The sequence below is a fragment of the Orcinus orca genome, chromosome 5, assembly GCF_937001465.1.
Source record: "Orcinus orca chromosome 5, mOrcOrc1.1, whole genome shotgun sequence".
Classification (NCBI taxonomy): domain Eukaryota; kingdom Metazoa; phylum Chordata; class Mammalia; order Artiodactyla; family Delphinidae; genus Orcinus; species Orcinus orca.
In genome coordinates, this window is record NC_064563.1 from 101,994,422 (window position 1) to 102,011,055 (window position 16,634).

Consider the following 16,634-nt stretch of genomic DNA (forward strand, 5'->3'; position numbering starts at 1 on the left):
GTCTGTTTTTACAGCCTTCAGGCTACAATGTCTACTGATTATACGTTACACAAGCAATTTAAACCAAATATTCTTGCCCTCCTGGTGAACTGCAACTGTTACCAATCAATGAGGGGTGGGAGGAAAGCAGGTAGTGAAAACAAAAAAAGCAAGACATCTGTTTAATAAAGATTCTCCTCCCCCATCAAATTCAGGAACTCCTTTCCATATACTGTATGAGTCGATACTGTCTTTCTAAATTACATAAATGTTTACTCACAGCTGACAAGTTACTAAAGCACCAGTTACAAAATAGAATGTGCTCTTGTATTTTTCAGATTAAAAAGGTTAATTGACCAAGAAACGGAGTCCCAGAAGAAGAAGGAGCAAGAAAAAGAGAAGAGGGTCACTGCCCTGAAAGAGGAGCTGACCAAACTGAAGTCTTTTGCTTTGATGGTGGTGGACGAACAACAAAGGCTGACGGCACAGCTTGCCCTTCAAAGACAGAAAATCCAAGACCTAACCACGAGTGCAAAGGAAACACATGCTAAACTAGCCCTTGCTGAAGCCAGAGTTCAGGAAGAAGAGCAGAAGGCAACCAGACTAGAGAACGATCTGCACACGCAGACCACAAAGTTTCACCAGAACCAAGAAACAATTATGGCGAAGCTCACCAATGAGGACAGCCAAAATCGCCAGCTTCGACAAAAGCTGGCAGCACTCAGCCGGCAAATTGATGAGTTAGAAGAGACAAACAGATCTTTACGAAAAGCAGAAGAGGAGCTGCAAGATATAAAAGAAAAAATTAACAAGGGAGAATATGGAAACTCCAGTATCATGGCTGAGGTGGAGGAGCTCAGGAAACGTGTGCTAGAAATGGAAGGGAAGGATGAAGAGCTCATAAAAATGGAGGAGCAGTGCAGAGATCTCAATAAGAGGCTGGAAAAGGAAACATCACAGAGTAAAGACTTTAAACTCGAGGTTGAAAAACTCAATAAAAGAATTATGGCTCTGGAAAAATTAGAAGATGCTTTCAACAAAAGCAAACAAGAATGTTACTCTCTGAAATGTAATTTAGAAAAAGAAAGGATGACCGCAAAGCAGTTATCTCAGGAACTGGAGAGTTTAAAGATAAGGATCAAAGAGCTAGAAGCCATTGAAAGTCGGCTGGAGAAGACAGAATTCACCCTAAAAGAGGACTTAACTAAACTGAAAACATTAACTGTGATGCTGGTAGATGAACGGAAAACAATGAGTGAAAAATTAAAGCAAACTGAAGATAAGTTACAAGCTGCTGCTTCTCAGCTTCAAGTGGAGCAAAATAAAGTGACAACGGTTACTGAGAAGTTAATTGAGGAAACTAAAAGGGCACTGAAGTCCAAAACTGATGTGGAAGAAAAAATGTACAGTGTAACGAAAGAGAGAGATGATCTAAAAAACAAACTGAAAGCAGAAGAAGAGAAAGGAAATGATCTCCTGTCCAAAGTGAACATGTTGAAAAACAGGCTTCAATCATTGGAAGCAACTGAGAAAGATTTCCTAAAAAACAAATTAAATCAAGATTCTGGTAAGTCCACAATAGCATTACACCAAGAGAACAATAAGATTAAAGAGCTCTCTCAAGAAGTGGAAAGACTGAAGCTGAAGTTAAAGGATATGAAATCCATTGAGGATGACCTCATGAAAACTGAAGATGAGTATGAGACTCTAGAACGAAGGTATGCTAATGAACGAGACAAAGCTCAATTTTTATCTGAAGAGCTGGAACATGTTAAAATGGAACTTGCCAAATACAAGTTAGCAGAAAAGACAGACTCCAGTCATGAACAATGGCTTTTCAAAAGGCTTCAGGAAGAAGAAGCTAAATCAGGTCACCTCTCAAGAGAAGTGGATGCACTGAAAGAGAAAATTCATGAATACATGGCAACTGAGGACCTGATATGTCTCCTCCAGGGAGATCATTCAGTTCTGCAAAAGAAACTCAGTCAACAAGAAAACAGGAACAGAGATTTAGGAAGAGAGATCGAAAACCTCACTAAAGAGTTAGAGCGGTACCGTCATTTCAGTAAGAGCCTCCGGCCCAGTCTCAATGGAAGAAGAATCTCTGACCCTCAAGTATTTTCTAAAGAAGTTCAAACAGAAGCAGTAGACAATGAGCCACCTGATTACAAGAGTCTCATTCCTCTGGAACGAGCAGTCATCAACGGTCAGTTATATGAGGAGAGTGAGGACCAGAATGAGGACCCTAATGATGAGGAGTCCGTGCTGTCCTTCAAATGCAACTCATCTACTCCCTGTCCTGTTAACAGGAAGCTATGGATTCCTTGGATGAAGTCCAAGGAGGGCCATCCTCAGAATGGAAAAATACAAACTAAACCCAATGGCAACTTCGTGCAACCTGGAGATCTAGTCCTAAGCCACACACCTGGGCAGCCACTGCATATAAAGGTTACTCCAGACCATGTCCAAAACACAGCCACTCTTGAAATCACAAGTCCGACCACAGAGAGTCCTCACTCTTACACAAGCACTGCAGTGATACCAAACTGTGGCACCCCAAAGCAAAGGATAACCATCCTCCAAAATGCCTCCATAACTCCAGTGAAATCAAAAACCTCTGCTGAAGGCCTTATGAATTTAGAGCAAGGCATGTCCCCAATTACCATGGCAACCTTTGCCAGGGCACAGACCCCAGAGTCTTGTGGTTCCATAACTCCAGAAAGGACAATGTCACCTATTCAGGTTTTGGCTGTTACTGGTTCAGCTAGCTCCCCTGAGCAGGGACGCTCTCCAGAGCCGATAGAAATCAGTGCCAAGCACGCGATTTTCAGAGTCTCCCCTGATCGGCAGTCATCGTGGCAGTTTCAGCGTTCAAACAGTAACAGTTCAAGTGTGATAACTACTGAGGATAATAAAATCCACATTCACTTAGGAAGTCCTTACATGCAAGCCGTAGCTAGCTCCGTGAGACCTGCCAGCCCTTCAGCATCACTGCAGGATAACCGAACTCAAAGCTTAACTAATGGGGCACTAAACAAAACAACCAATAAAGTCACCAGCAGTATTACTATCACACCAACAGCCACACCTCTTCCTCGACAATCACAAATTACAGTAAGTAATATATATAACTGACCACCCTCCCTTATTTGGTTTATACCGATATTATTGCAAGGAACTCAGTCCTTTTTAATTATCCCTCCACATTCCTCAAAAGACTGACTGAACTTGTACTTTGGGAAGGTTTATGCATGAACCGTCCAAGAGTATCTGAAACTAACTGTTGCCTGCATAGTCATATCAAGCGTGCACTTACTGTATATTTTTTCATTTACATACCTGTATGGAAAATATTTAGTCTGCACTTGTATAAATACATCTTTATGTATTTCATTTTCCATAACTCACATTAATTTGACTGCAACTTGTCTTGGTGAAATACTTTAACATTATAAAGCAGTAAATAATTTGTTATTTTTACCATTGCTTGCTGAATTTTCTTTTGGTCATTTTGTGTTCTTTTTTTTGCATGTATAATAGAATTTTATTTCCTGTTCATAATGTCTATTAATTCTTCCTTAAAAACAAACAGGACCTACTTCCCATATACAGTCAACTTCTGGTCACATATTAGAGGAGGAGGAGGAAGTAGTTGAAATAAATGAAATTTTATGGCTCTTTGATTTCAAAGTGAACTATAAGATCTCTCAGGAGCAAACTTCATGCTTGAGATGTATCTCAATATCCCTGGTGCCCAGCACAGTGCTTAGCACGTGTTAGGAATTTAGTTACTTAATAAATGTTTACTGATAATCACTGAATAAAACAATATTAAATAATTTGTTTTTGTGAGCACATATGAGCTGATGGTGAAAGTAAAAAGCTTTGAAATGTGATAGTAAGCCAGAAAAAGCACATTTGGAAATACAAGTTACCTTCACAATCAAGAGTTGACTGTATTTCTACCATAGATGAAAATCCCCTTAAAACATTTATGTCTACATCCAAACCTGGAATCAGCCACTAAGACATATGCTCTTGAACACTGCTTCAAAGCAAAAATGTCTTTCTTGTTACTTTTTCCTAGTAGGTTCCCATAATTTGAATTACTTAAGGTAGGTGCTTCCTACCTTGTTTGTTTGCTAGTGGGCTGCATTCAGAAGCTTAAACTTAACTGTGTGTGTGTGTTTTTTTAACCTCCCAACAAGCAAATAAAAACCAAAGATAATTACAATGTAAGTTATAGAAAAGGCATATTTAAAAAAAAATACAGTATGTTAGTTGAGGGAAGTTTCTCCTGTGATTATTGTTATGCCATTTTCAAGATAGGTGAGAAAAACTCAGTAATCCTTAAAAAAAAAAAAAAGCATCCTAGGAATTCTGGTACTCTGCTAATGGGACTCAGCATAATTTGTACTTCTGTAGCAGAGAACAGCTTTCAGAAGAACATTTTAAATTACAAATCTGGTCCCCAAGCCACATTCAAAAAAGATGATTTCAGACAAAGTAGCTCATTGCCATTTTCCCTTTTCCAACCTCATAACTGTTAATTTAGTGTGGTCAATTTTATTGCCAGTTATTGATTTTAAACACAATTCATTTAGACACCCAGGCAAACTGTGAAGATCTTTAGGAGTAAAAGGAATCTTTCACAATTATCCTCCTTTCCCTGCAAAATCAATTTCATGATAGCAAAGCAAGGATTTGTTGACAGAAACACTTCCATGGTGATGAACTGCAACACCAACGCTGTGGGCTTGCATCATCATTAAATAAATTTGGATGAAAGCTGAGGCTAGTGATGAATGAGAAAGCTTCTGTTTAAACACATTTATCTTGGGAATTGGCAGTGACCCAACTGTATTACAACATACATGATGGTCTAAATGTTTTCCAAAATTGTTTTTATTTTTAAGTCACCTTGGGTTAGAACTTTAGAAGAAACTACATACATCATTTTACATCTTTCAAAGTAGACATTGATAACATTGCTGCATGAGATGTCTTTCTAGATAATAAGATATAATATAATATAATGTTTTGGTGGGTAGTGATCAACTAATCATGAAATAATAAACAGAAACCAGAAAGAATTAAAGGACAAAGTCTTCCCAGCACTTCCCAAATTTTGTCACATAATGACACAAACAGAAAACACACTGGATACACACTGGATACAATGGATAAAGAGGCAGAGATGATCAGGGACTCCTGTCATCCCCAGGTTGCTCCTGTTGTACTGAAGGAAAGATCCATTTTTGGCACACCTGTAACTAATAGAGTTTGAGAGGCTCTGGGCTATTCATTAGTAGAACTGTTTTGTGAGGATTCAATTTCTTATCTTTTGTGAGCCAGAGCAATTTTATACAATAAAGTTAATACCACAAGTCCTGTGCTCCATGATTAGGATGCACAAATCCTCATTTCATCATCTGCTCCAGATATTAACTATAAATAGGCTTCCCAAGTAATTAACATTATTGGAAATTTACTGGACTTTCAAGGAACTGAACCTCTTTTAGAGGTTCCTCTACTAGGACTACTTCAGTGTAATGACTCATATCCACATCAAAATTTAGGAACACTGTCATATTAATAACATATATAGATTACTAAAAGTGCTACTAATTAAAGTTTATGGCAAAGAGAGTATCATCTCTGAAAAAAGTACCTTCCCTTTTCCATAAAATCACACAAAGAATGACACATCCTAGATTTTTGGCCTTTAATTTCAAAAATAATTTTTTATAACTCTGCGTGTGTGCTCGCACGTGTGCATGTGTGTTTGAGAGGTTACAGAATTTTCTTTTTCATTCACATAAAATCATGGAAGAACCTTGAAAACTAGGAAGGAGAGAGGAAGTGACACTGGAAAATCTTCATATGAGATATGTGAAAGTGGAGGGTTGTATTCCTGAAGAAAAGAAAGCCTTTGAGAGGCTCACAGAAGACAAGACTGTTTCTATAAACATCTGAAAAAATACCTTCCTTTCATTTCATTTCATCTGAAGTCCCAGCTTCAGAACCAAGATTCATTTTACTCAGTCCCCCTATCCCTTTAACTTTTTGAGCTGCAGCATTCTATCACAGATTTGAATGATTTTACCACATTCTTCTTCCCTTTTAAGAGCATTTGCAAAGCTTTCCCAAGGATGCCACTGCTCTCTGGGTCACCCCTTCCAGAAGGACAATGTGCATTACTATAGTTAGATCTTTACACACAAAGGAAAGTCTCTATAAGATGATGACAGGATTATATAAACTCTACCTAGAAGGTTTCTACAACTACATTTCACAATGCCAAGACACTAGGCATGGGGTCTTCATGACGCCCAAAGTATAAATTAAGTTGCACTGTGAGATGGCCATAAAAGGGGTAATTAATTTAAAATTCTTAGACTTGTAGCCTAAGCATTCTGTGATCTTTATTGACTAAAATATAACTCCACACAAAAACATATTTTTAATAGCTTTTTTGATTCCAATTCTTTACGAAGTGAGTCTCCTTTGAAACGTGTTAGACAAAGGCAGGAAAAGAGCTTTAATAACAGTACAGTTTCCCTACATTTTGGTTTCTGTTATTGTTTCCTCCTCCAAAATAATCATTTTACTTTGCAATCCTAAGAGAAAAGATAATCAGGGAATAATGCATGCCCGAAACGTTAGGATCAATGTTTCTGAAAGTAAAATCCAAAACACATGTATGAGAATCCCCTGATGCCCCACCCAGAGCTATCAAAAGTCACAATCTCTGAGTGTAGGGCCCCGGAAGCTGCATTTTTTAACAAATTCCTCTGCTGATTAGTACGTACCTAAAGAAGGAATTCCATTGTTTTAGGAATTTCTATACTGATAAACACTAGCAAATATGTTCTGACTCTAGTCTTGCTCTATCAGAATGAATTACACCTGTCTCAGGAAGCGTGCCTATTCCACCCTCTAGTGGCTAGCATGACAAACAGAAGGCTTAGTCTCCAGGGGTTTTTTTTTATTCAAGAGAAAAGCTCAATAAAATCTACTATTTTATAGGTGGGATGTTTCCCAGTTTTATAACTGTAGCAAAGCATAGATGCCTGAATAATTAACTCAGCAGTAGCAGGCTGTCTGACACCTACAAGCTCTGTTTCTCCCTCAGATCCCAGGCCCTCAACATAAACCCTACAGCATTTCTTGGGAATGGTCCAGAACACACATTAAAGAGAGCAGTTTGGATGAGCCAAAACAAAGGACTCCATTCACCTTGGGCCACAGTGAAGCAAATGCAAGAACAAGGAAGATAAGCGGTTCAATAAAATCCCCAAACCTTAAACCCCCTTAAAACTCATTTTCATTTAGATTAAACTTTCCTTTCCAACAGATGGATCCTTCCACTGTGCAGTCAAATATGTCAGAGCAGGCAGCCCCCAAAGGCAACGCTGTAGGGTAAGGAATCCTTAGGGAGTCCAGCAAGTTAACTGGCCAACACACTCCTAAGTACTTTATAATTTGATAATGAATTAACACTGTTCATATGGCAACACATACAAATCTGTCAATATTCTATCAGGACACCAGGTTTTACAACACTTAGAATGGTGCCATAAAAATGTAATCTGGGCTAACCTTTAGCACTGCAGTCAACAATCCTAGAGATAATCCTCTTGTGGCCTCATTTTAAAATTTCACTTATTTTTTCACAAAATTATTGGTCAAGAGAAATAAAAGTTATCTAATTATTTGAGATAATTTTTGAAAGCCTGAAATTAGTTTTATTTTAGTGAGTTCCTTTTTCCTGCATAGCCAAATGGTTCTGTATGATATTTTTGTAAGGTTACCTGAAAGAGACCTTTTTTTTTTTTTTCCCCTATTAGTTTAGTTTTGCTTTTTTAAAGGTTAGTCATCTTTGGATAACCAACAATAGGCCCTACAGACCTACAAAGGCTGTCTCACTCTCTGCCATTCTTTAGGTCCCTGGAAGGGTGGAGTGGGTTTACTAACTTACATAGCACTCCTGTCTCTGTGACATGCACAGTGTCTCAGCATGCAGTGTCTTCTCTTCAAAGCACATGGACACAACTGATCAATCCACTGATCATGACAAACTGAATTGGGTGGCTATTAAGGAGACAAAAGATTCACTGTCCTTCAAGAGCTTCTGTCTGGTATGTAGAGATGAGAATCTTGAATCTGACTAAATATAAGCCTCAAAACAAATTTAAAAACCTGCACTGAAGAGTTTCATTGCATAAGGCTTGTTTCCACTAACTTGACAGATTGGCCCAGAGCACGTGCATATTTGAACATTTATATTTGTATTACTACCTTGTACCTCTGTCTCTTTCAAAGATACCATACTATAAACCAGTGTTTTTAGATGAGCTTTCCATTTCTCACATGCCTTTGGGAGAAATAAACAAGAGATCTAGACAAACAACCAACTTTGCCTTAATGGGGGAAAAATGGGTTTCACCAGGATTCCCAAGAACTTAAGAAATAACCCTTTACTGTTTAGACCTTTCAAAGAGTCCTCTCTGAGGAGTTTCAATCCCATTTGTATTAGCTTATAACCACCACAGGCACAATTGTCAAGCTCTATTCATTCCTCGACAAATCACCTACAGAATGAACCCACAAATATTTATGAAGCACCTAATATTACTCATTGTTGTGCAGGACAGCTATGCAGGTGTTAAGATTTAGAATCTAAGGCAGGAGTTGAGGACTACCTTAAAAGGTAATTAAGAGCACAACACAGAAAGGAATTCTATAGATAGCAAAGCACTTATAGGAGTTTGGAGGAGGAGCAGATTACTCTGGGCAGGGTTCAGGGGTCAGGTTTCAGAAACAGATAAGATTTGACCGGAGGAGGGGTGGTGGGCTGGGAGAGGAGGAAAACTTGGGATAGAGAGAAGACAAAAGGCTTTCCAGGAGATGCTCAGTGCAGAGGTATGGAGGCAGGCAGGAGAGCAGAAAACCAGCATTCAAGGAACAGTGAGCAATGCAGTGTGGCTGATGTTGAGATAGCTGGGGCAGGGCTAAGGTGCAAAGGGCACGTATTGTCAGACCACAAAGGGCCATTAATACCGTGCTAGGGAGCACTCTGTCCTCAAAGGTTTCTGGGCAGTGAGATAAGAGAAAACTAATCCTTTATACACTGTTATTTTATTTCATAATAACCCTATAAAGTGGGTATCATCACAATTTTAAAGATTAAAAAAATTTAAATTCTGAGAGGTAAAGAAAATTGTTCCAGGTGGCTCTGTTTGTATGACAAAAAAGAGACATGAACACAGGTCTAATTCCATTGTCCCATGGCAACATACTGAGAAGTTATCTCAGTGCAAGGAGGGGAGCAAAATAAATTGTACCTAATGCTCTCCACTGCCCAGGGACACAGACAGGGCGCCTAACATTACCTGCCTGCGCTCTGCCTCAGAAGCCTGCCGCTTTGGCCAGAACACTCGGAACACCCCTACGTATGCCTCCTCCCCATTGCTTTACCTGGACAGATTTCTCTTCTCTCATCAAGTGATCTACACTGAAAGGTCTGGCTCAAGCCTTACTTCTTCTGAAGCCTACCATGATCACCACAGACGAGAGTGTCAATCTGCCTCCCCTTTCAACTCCTCCCGTCTCCAGGCCACTGTTAGGTTAACTGAAAGGCCAAGCCCCACACAAATGAGCAGGCATGGGGAAGATTCACCTGGGGATGGTGCAGTGGATAAGAGACAGAAGAAAGCAAGACCAAGGAGAGGTACAAGTCCTCATTGTCAGCGAGCACTAAAGCTGCAGTCCAAGTCCACTCTATCCTAAAGCAGGAGTCTATGAGCAAAGGCACAAATTCTAGGCATGAAGAATGAGTTTGGACAGGCTATCAACATGTGAAGAACAGAGGTACCTGATCGGCCTCAGAGATGGCTGGAGTGAAAAGCATCAGAAGTAAGTGAAAATGATCCATAGAAACAGCATCACAAGCATGCACATCAAAGCTTATAAGTAGGTGGCCACCTTGACAGTCCTGACAGTCATCAAAAACCTCCAGAAAAGGCAATTTAGGGATCAAGGTTTAGCCATCAAAAAGACAAGCACCACCAGCTTAGCCCAGAGGTGGTGGAACTTCTGCCTTTGCAGAACCCTTGAAAATCTTCCTGGGATGGTATACCCTAATTCAGGGTTTCCATTTCTCAAGCAACATCATGACTTATAAGGAAAGACTTATGGTCCCAAAATCACTAAAAAAAAAAAAAAAAAAAAAAGCATTGTATATTTTTTGAGCTCAGAGGGAGAAGTGTTAGGGTTCATCCTTGTCAGTCTCTAAATTCTGCTTCCAATTCAGGATTAAATGACTGTAAACCAAGGGAGCATCACAAATAAAATTGCCATTTTAGAGGAAAATCTTCAAATTGGTCTCCAATTATCTCTCATAACAATTAAGTGCATATAAAAACCGGCTTCAATGCGGCCAGTCAAAGCAATTCCTCAAGAATTACTATCCTTTACCGTTAGAGAGTTGGCTGTTTTTTTCCCTTCTCTTTAAAAAAAAAAGAGCTATTCCTTTTCTGTTCTTTGCCTTTTAATTGTGTTCTTGCCTGAATTCACTGATATCAGTCAGTTTTGAGGCCTCAGAAAAGTATCATTTTATAGAAAGAGGAGTTAACTAAAAACTGCAATAGATCCCCAAAGAGTCCATAACATAAGAAACATTTAAACACCTGACAGTCCCTTCAGGGCAGCGGGGATTACTCTGAGAAGGATAATATCTCTCATAGTGACAGACATAAGCAGCACAATTTTTTTATATAAAACTTTTTATTCTGATTATAACAATAGTACATATTTATTACAAAAATTTCGGAAAATATAAATGCTGCCAGAGCCGCTGACTTCAGCTTCTAAGAAGGGTAATAAGAGGATTAGGGAGAACAATGGACAACTACTACTATTTTTTTAGGTCATCCTATCAACTATGGCCCTATTCCAGGCATTCTCAGACTACCAATGAGGAAGGAAATGTGCTATACGGGGACCATCCTGTAATTACTGATCGCCCCTGTGCTAAGGAGTGGCAGATCCCCCTACAGAGTGTGAGTTTATGTAATCTGTTCATCCCAGACACAATGGCCCAGGGGACAGCCTGGTCACTGCAGGAGAGAGGCAGAATTTCTTTCCCCCCAGCTAGCCAATCAGTGCCTGGAAAATGGTTCAATCACTGTGCATTGTTCAAGTACTGGAAAGAAATGCCTCCTCAGAGGGCTGCTCTCAGAACTAGTTACACTCTTATCAGTTATTAAGATAGGCAGCCTTGTAGAGGGAATGTGGGCACAGGATAGGGCCCAACAAAACTCACCTCTCAGGCTCTGGGAAAAGGATATAGAAGTACCCATGGTGGGAGAAGAAAAAAGGGGCAGATGAGGAGGAATTACGTTTTCTCCCTGGGCTGTCTCAGCTACTTGAATGGTATCAAGAACTTTTCTATGATGATTCTCAAAGCAACAATTCCAAGTTTTCAGTGCCTACCAAACAGTTCCATGTGTGGAAGGTCCAACTACACTTCACACTTGGCATGTGCCCCCACCCCAGTGCACTGTCACTCTTGGATTGCTCTTTGGATTGCTTTGTCTCACTTCTGGTGATGGTCCAGCACCTTCTCTGTCACCCAGGGTCAAAATCTGGGTCCCATTCTCCACTTCTCTTCTCATCCCCCAAATCCAGTCATCCACTCTGCCCCGGTATTTCTTCCTCTGCCCTCCCCCTTTTATTTGTGCTAGTACTCCCCAAATCCACACCTCAGTACAGATGCTACTGTAAAATAGTAGCATCTCTAATCCCTCACCTCTAATCCAACCTTCACTTGTATTGCTGGTGATCCTTCTACAACACTGTCCTGATCATGGCAATTCTTCAGTCCCTCCCCTAAAAGCAGCACTTACATTACCGAGTGCCCCAAATCCAAACCTTCTATCAGACCTCCACCTCCCACCTCATCTCCTTTTGAAACCCTGGACATAATCTGCACCCTCACCAGGACACAGTACTCACCAACCTCTCACACACTAGCAGGGCTTCTAGCCCTATACCTTTACTCATGCTGTTCCTAGGGCAGTAATGCTCTTCTCTCTTTGTCCCTTGTATTGAAATCTTACTCCTACCTCAAGTGCCAATTCCTCTAGAAATCTCTTTATTTTTCTCAATCTTCCTCTGAGTTTCCAAAACACTTCTGTTTGTACTTTTATTACAGCACTTCATTTTGCCTCATTATAATCGTTTGTTACCCCTCCTATACTATAATCTCTTGAGAGCAAGAATCAGCTGTCATTTAGTTTTGAAACTCTTATATCAATGTTTCTCAAAATGCAGTCACTGATCACATTTATCAGAATTACCAAGGACTCCACAGATTTCTACATACCCACACCTATGAAATCTAGTTCAGGGAATCTGCATCTTAACAAGCTGCCTGGGTCATTCTTGGGCTTATGAAGTTTAAGAACCACTGTCCTACCTTATCCAGGACTTAAATACGGCTGGTAATAGGTGCTCAACAAAGGTGCGCAGGTCTAACAACATACCTGGTGGCCACAGTTGGCTCGCATTTGTTCTTTTCATAGAATCATTGAATGTCAAGGTCAAAGGGCTTTATAGTTGGTATAATTGCATTGTTTTTTGAATAATTAAAAGATAGAAAAAGACAGGAAAGACTAGAAAAAAAATGTTTTCAAGTGGACTCTAAAACAGAAAGACAATGAATAGACTAAGTAGGATAAGGAGGGAAAAGGATGTGAAGATACTTTTCTGGGCCAGAGTTGGTTAGAAACACAGCCCAGTAATTGACACTGCTTGGTCAGCTGCCGCAACTGCTATGCTTAGCAACATGTCTCCAATAATTAATTGGAGAGATGGGAGAACAAGGGATAAAGCAGAAAAACAAGAAAGGTAAAATAAACAAGAAGATAAGTTATGATTATGATCAAGAAATAAGCACCTTAAGAACAGATATAAGGAAAAAGACAAAGATAATACTGTTGACATTAGTAACAACAAACACAGACCTGACACTTCAGATGTGCCCGGGACTTTTCTACACAATATCTCTACCAACTAAGGAACTTGCAAGTAGGCAGTCTAATCCCCAAATAAGGGTTACAGATGAGGAAACTAAGGTCTGGACAGGCTAACTGGCTTGCTCAAGGACACACAGCTAGGTGGTGCCAGAACCAGAATGGGGACCCACCCGGGTCTATCTGGCTCCATAGCCAGTGCTCTAGCCACTAATCCAAAGCTGTTGCAAAATATAAGCTGGCGAATGATTTTTAAAAATTACATGGGTGCAAATGAGGGAATGAGAAAGAGAGGAGTGGGTACCAAAACAGAAGAAGAAAAAAAACTGAGGTGAAAAACCTGACAGATGAATAAAAAGAAAGGGAATAAACAAAACCGTTCAAGATTAATATGTTTTAACATTCTATTTCTACATGTGATGCTATGTGCCTGGGCACAAAATGGAAGCAACTAGGTTAGGAAGGATTTTTGAAAACTGTATTTCAATGCTTATTCTTGGATTGCCCTCACTGCCCATGGTGTAATTACTACAGAGAGATTGGGAGGTGACTAGGTACAACTACAAACCATGTTACATTATAAAATACAGGCATCAATTTCCTCTAGCCTTCACCTCAGAAACTGGACAACTCTTAAATACAAATCATAGCACTGTAGCTCTATTTAAAACCAAATGTTCTCTCACAAGAGGTTAGTGAGAATAAGCTAATGAAACTACAGAGTTTCCTTTTGAAGGACCCCCTGCCATATAAAACTGTAAAATCTTTAGTGATAAAGTTTTATTGTATAATGAGGAAGTTCTGAGAAGATCAAGAGAAAAAAGCCAAAGCAGCATATGAAACTCTAGGCTATCTGCCAGATTCATTACCTGTTGTTTCCTTTAAAAAAATAAAAAAATTAATAAATTAGCAGTGATTTACCAAACAATATAAAAGACAAAAGAAGACAATAATATTTCAAAGGTTTTTTTTCTCAATTTAGCATTTCCTCCTTTTCATCACCATATCCATCATCATTACTTATGTACTTTCCCATTAAACAGAGAAAAACAAAAATACAAAGCACTGCTATTCTGATAACACACGGCCTTGACCAAGCATTCCACAGCTGGGTCCCTAAGGGAGTCAGGCAGCCCTGAATCCGCCCCCTCCCTGCACCACCCCAATGACCACAAATGAAAATGACCCACCGTCTTTGGGAGCCTTGAGCCTTTCGACCCCTAGAGCTAAAGGTGTAATGAGAGGCCCTGCAGTCCCTGGAGTCAGGAACATTCCTGAGGGAACACAGCTTTCTTACACAATATGTTGCCAATACATCTCCAAAAAGGTTCAAAGCACTTACAAAATTAATCTCATTTAGAGAAAAGGAAACATCCTGACAGCTTCCTCATTAAATGCTGATATTGTTCTGATGTTTGCCCTCCATGATAACATGAAGGAGCACAAGGATCAAGTAGAAACTGGGTTATAGAATTAAGATTTTGAATAAAACATTTTCACCTCTCTATAATTCTTTTGGTCACTAAGGCTCACTGACATCTAATGACTTGCTATAACCACAGAGTCTCATAGATAGCTCCGCTTCTTTTAAGAACCTATAGACCAAACAAGCCAACATTTAAAGAATTTAATGAATACTCCTTTTCTCTCTATTGTTCCCTAAATAAAAGCAAGGCCTTTGCCTCAATAAACTCATCATCTTTCAGACCTGTAATCCATTCCAAATCCCAATCTCCATGTTGAACTGAGTTAAACATTAAAAACAAAACAAAACAAAACCCCAAAAAACTTTTCTTCTATGAATGAGCTTTCCAACATGCTTAATCTCCTCCAAGACATCTGCTTTCTGATGAAACCCAGGAGCCTCCAACTCTTGAGTAGAACATTCACTGTGTGGTCTTAAAAGAGGCATATGCACGGATTCCTCTTGCAATATGCACTCCAAATTTGGATAAAACTTTCTTGGAGCTATTTGACATAGTGTTCTAAAAAATGATCCAAGAGATGACACATTTTAAAGCTCTATACCTCATTTACTGAAACATGTCCAAGTATAAAATTCATAGAAGAAAACAAATATAGCATCATTTTTTCCCAAAGATTTGAGAATGACATTTAGAGTTGTCCTAATAATATAACTAGCCTTTGCTGCCATCTAGAGGTAAAAACTATGTAGTGACATCAAGAGTTATCAAGAAAAGCAAAATCAACTTGCAGCCATCAATGGTGTAGAAACAATGGGAGCCCAATAACTTTCAGGCAGCTGACCCTACCAATGACCACCATTCCAAGCCATACTGTCTTCACCAACACATATCAGTATAGCTTATAAGAAAAAAGCCCCATCAATATTGTGTTCCATATCAATTAGTTTACTGGACAGATTTCAGTTCTGAATAACCTGTGGTACTCATACCACATTCCTAGACAATCTGAGTCAGTAGATTCTGAGATGGGATCTGGGCATCGCAGTGTTTTAAAAGCCCCACAGGTGGTTCTGATGAGCATCTAGGACCACTGGGCCATGAAACCCTGGCCTTCCACAGTGTTGAAACTCCCACACCCAGGCAGGTCAGAGTTCTGGGTTAGAAAGACCTTAAAGCTTACATCTAAATGAGCTTCAACTATGGCAGTGTTTATCAAAGTATGTCAGGCTGACCACCTGTATCAGATAAACCACCCTGAGGGTTTATTAAAAATGTGAATTCCTGGGTGCATTCATAGACAAATGAATTACAGTTTCTAGAGGTAAGGCCCAGGAATCTACAATTTAAGTAGGATCCCATCATAGGTTTTTGTACACTAAATAGGACAACCAGTCTAAAGCCTGACAAAGTTAAAGGACATCACTGAAACCTATCTTGTAAAGGCTATTATTAATGCTGTGGTTACAAGATCAGCTGACTTGAATTATGATTTCAAGTGCAGCTGCTACTTATTCATGGTTTGCACAATACGCAGATGTTCATAGAAATGTCCTGATCTGTGAAGTATTTCCTTCCTTTTTTATGCCTTAATGTAACTTAGTGTTGCTTTTTTAAATTGTATACTTATTTTAGAAAATGTGGAGAATATAGAAGATATAAGAAAAATAAAAAGCACTATTACTCCATTACCCAGAGTTAAACACTGATAGCACTGGTATATTTTCTCCTAGTATTTTCTCTTCAAATATACATAAAGTATGTATATAGTTTTAAATCCTGCTTTTAACATTTCTGAATAAATACTTTCCCATATCTTGAAAAGCATAATTGTTTAAAGACAGCATGATATTTTCATGTGATTATAGTGTAATTCATTTACTCTATCCTGACTGTTAGAGCCTTAAACTGTGTCCAGTTTTCATTGTTATAAATAATGCTAAAACAAAGAGCCTTGCCTACATCTCTGATTATTTCCTGGCAGGAGAATAATATCAGAGTATCAGTATCTCATTTGCTATGTTTAGGATTAAGTATAAAAAAAAAATATCAGGGCTTCCCTGGTGGCACAGTGGTTGAGAGTCCGCCTGCCGATGCAGGGGATGCGGGTTCGTGCCCCTGTCCGGGAAGATCCCACATGCCGCGGAGCGGCTGGGCCCGTGAGCCATGGCCGCTGAGCCTGTGCGGGAGAGGC

At 39.4% G+C, this 16,634-nt stretch overlaps 2 protein-coding genes across 7 annotated transcripts in view; one reads left to right on the plus strand and one right to left on the minus strand.

The window, feature by feature from the left end:
* The window catches only part of CMSS1 (cms1 ribosomal small subunit homolog), a 382,810-nt gene that overhangs the window by 353,850 nt on the left and 12,326 nt on the right, over positions 1-16,634 (minus strand). The gene's annotated exons all lie outside the window — the stretch shown is intronic.
* LOC117195368 (filamin A-interacting protein 1-like) overlaps positions 1-16,634 on the plus strand; it is a 50,674-nt gene that overhangs the window by 28,248 nt on the left and 5,792 nt on the right. For 2 of the 3 annotated variants that reach the window (XM_004272613.4, XM_033433318.2), the window contains exon 2: positions 318-3,459. In XM_004272613.4, the coding sequence (XP_004272661.1) occupies positions 433-3,114 (2,682 nt within the window). In that variant the 5' untranslated portion in view covers positions 318-432 and the 3' untranslated portion in view covers positions 3,115-3,459. Of the gene's footprint in view, positions 1-317; positions 3,460-16,634 lie in introns of those variants that run through there. The other variant, XM_049710035.1, reaches the window with a different exon arrangement.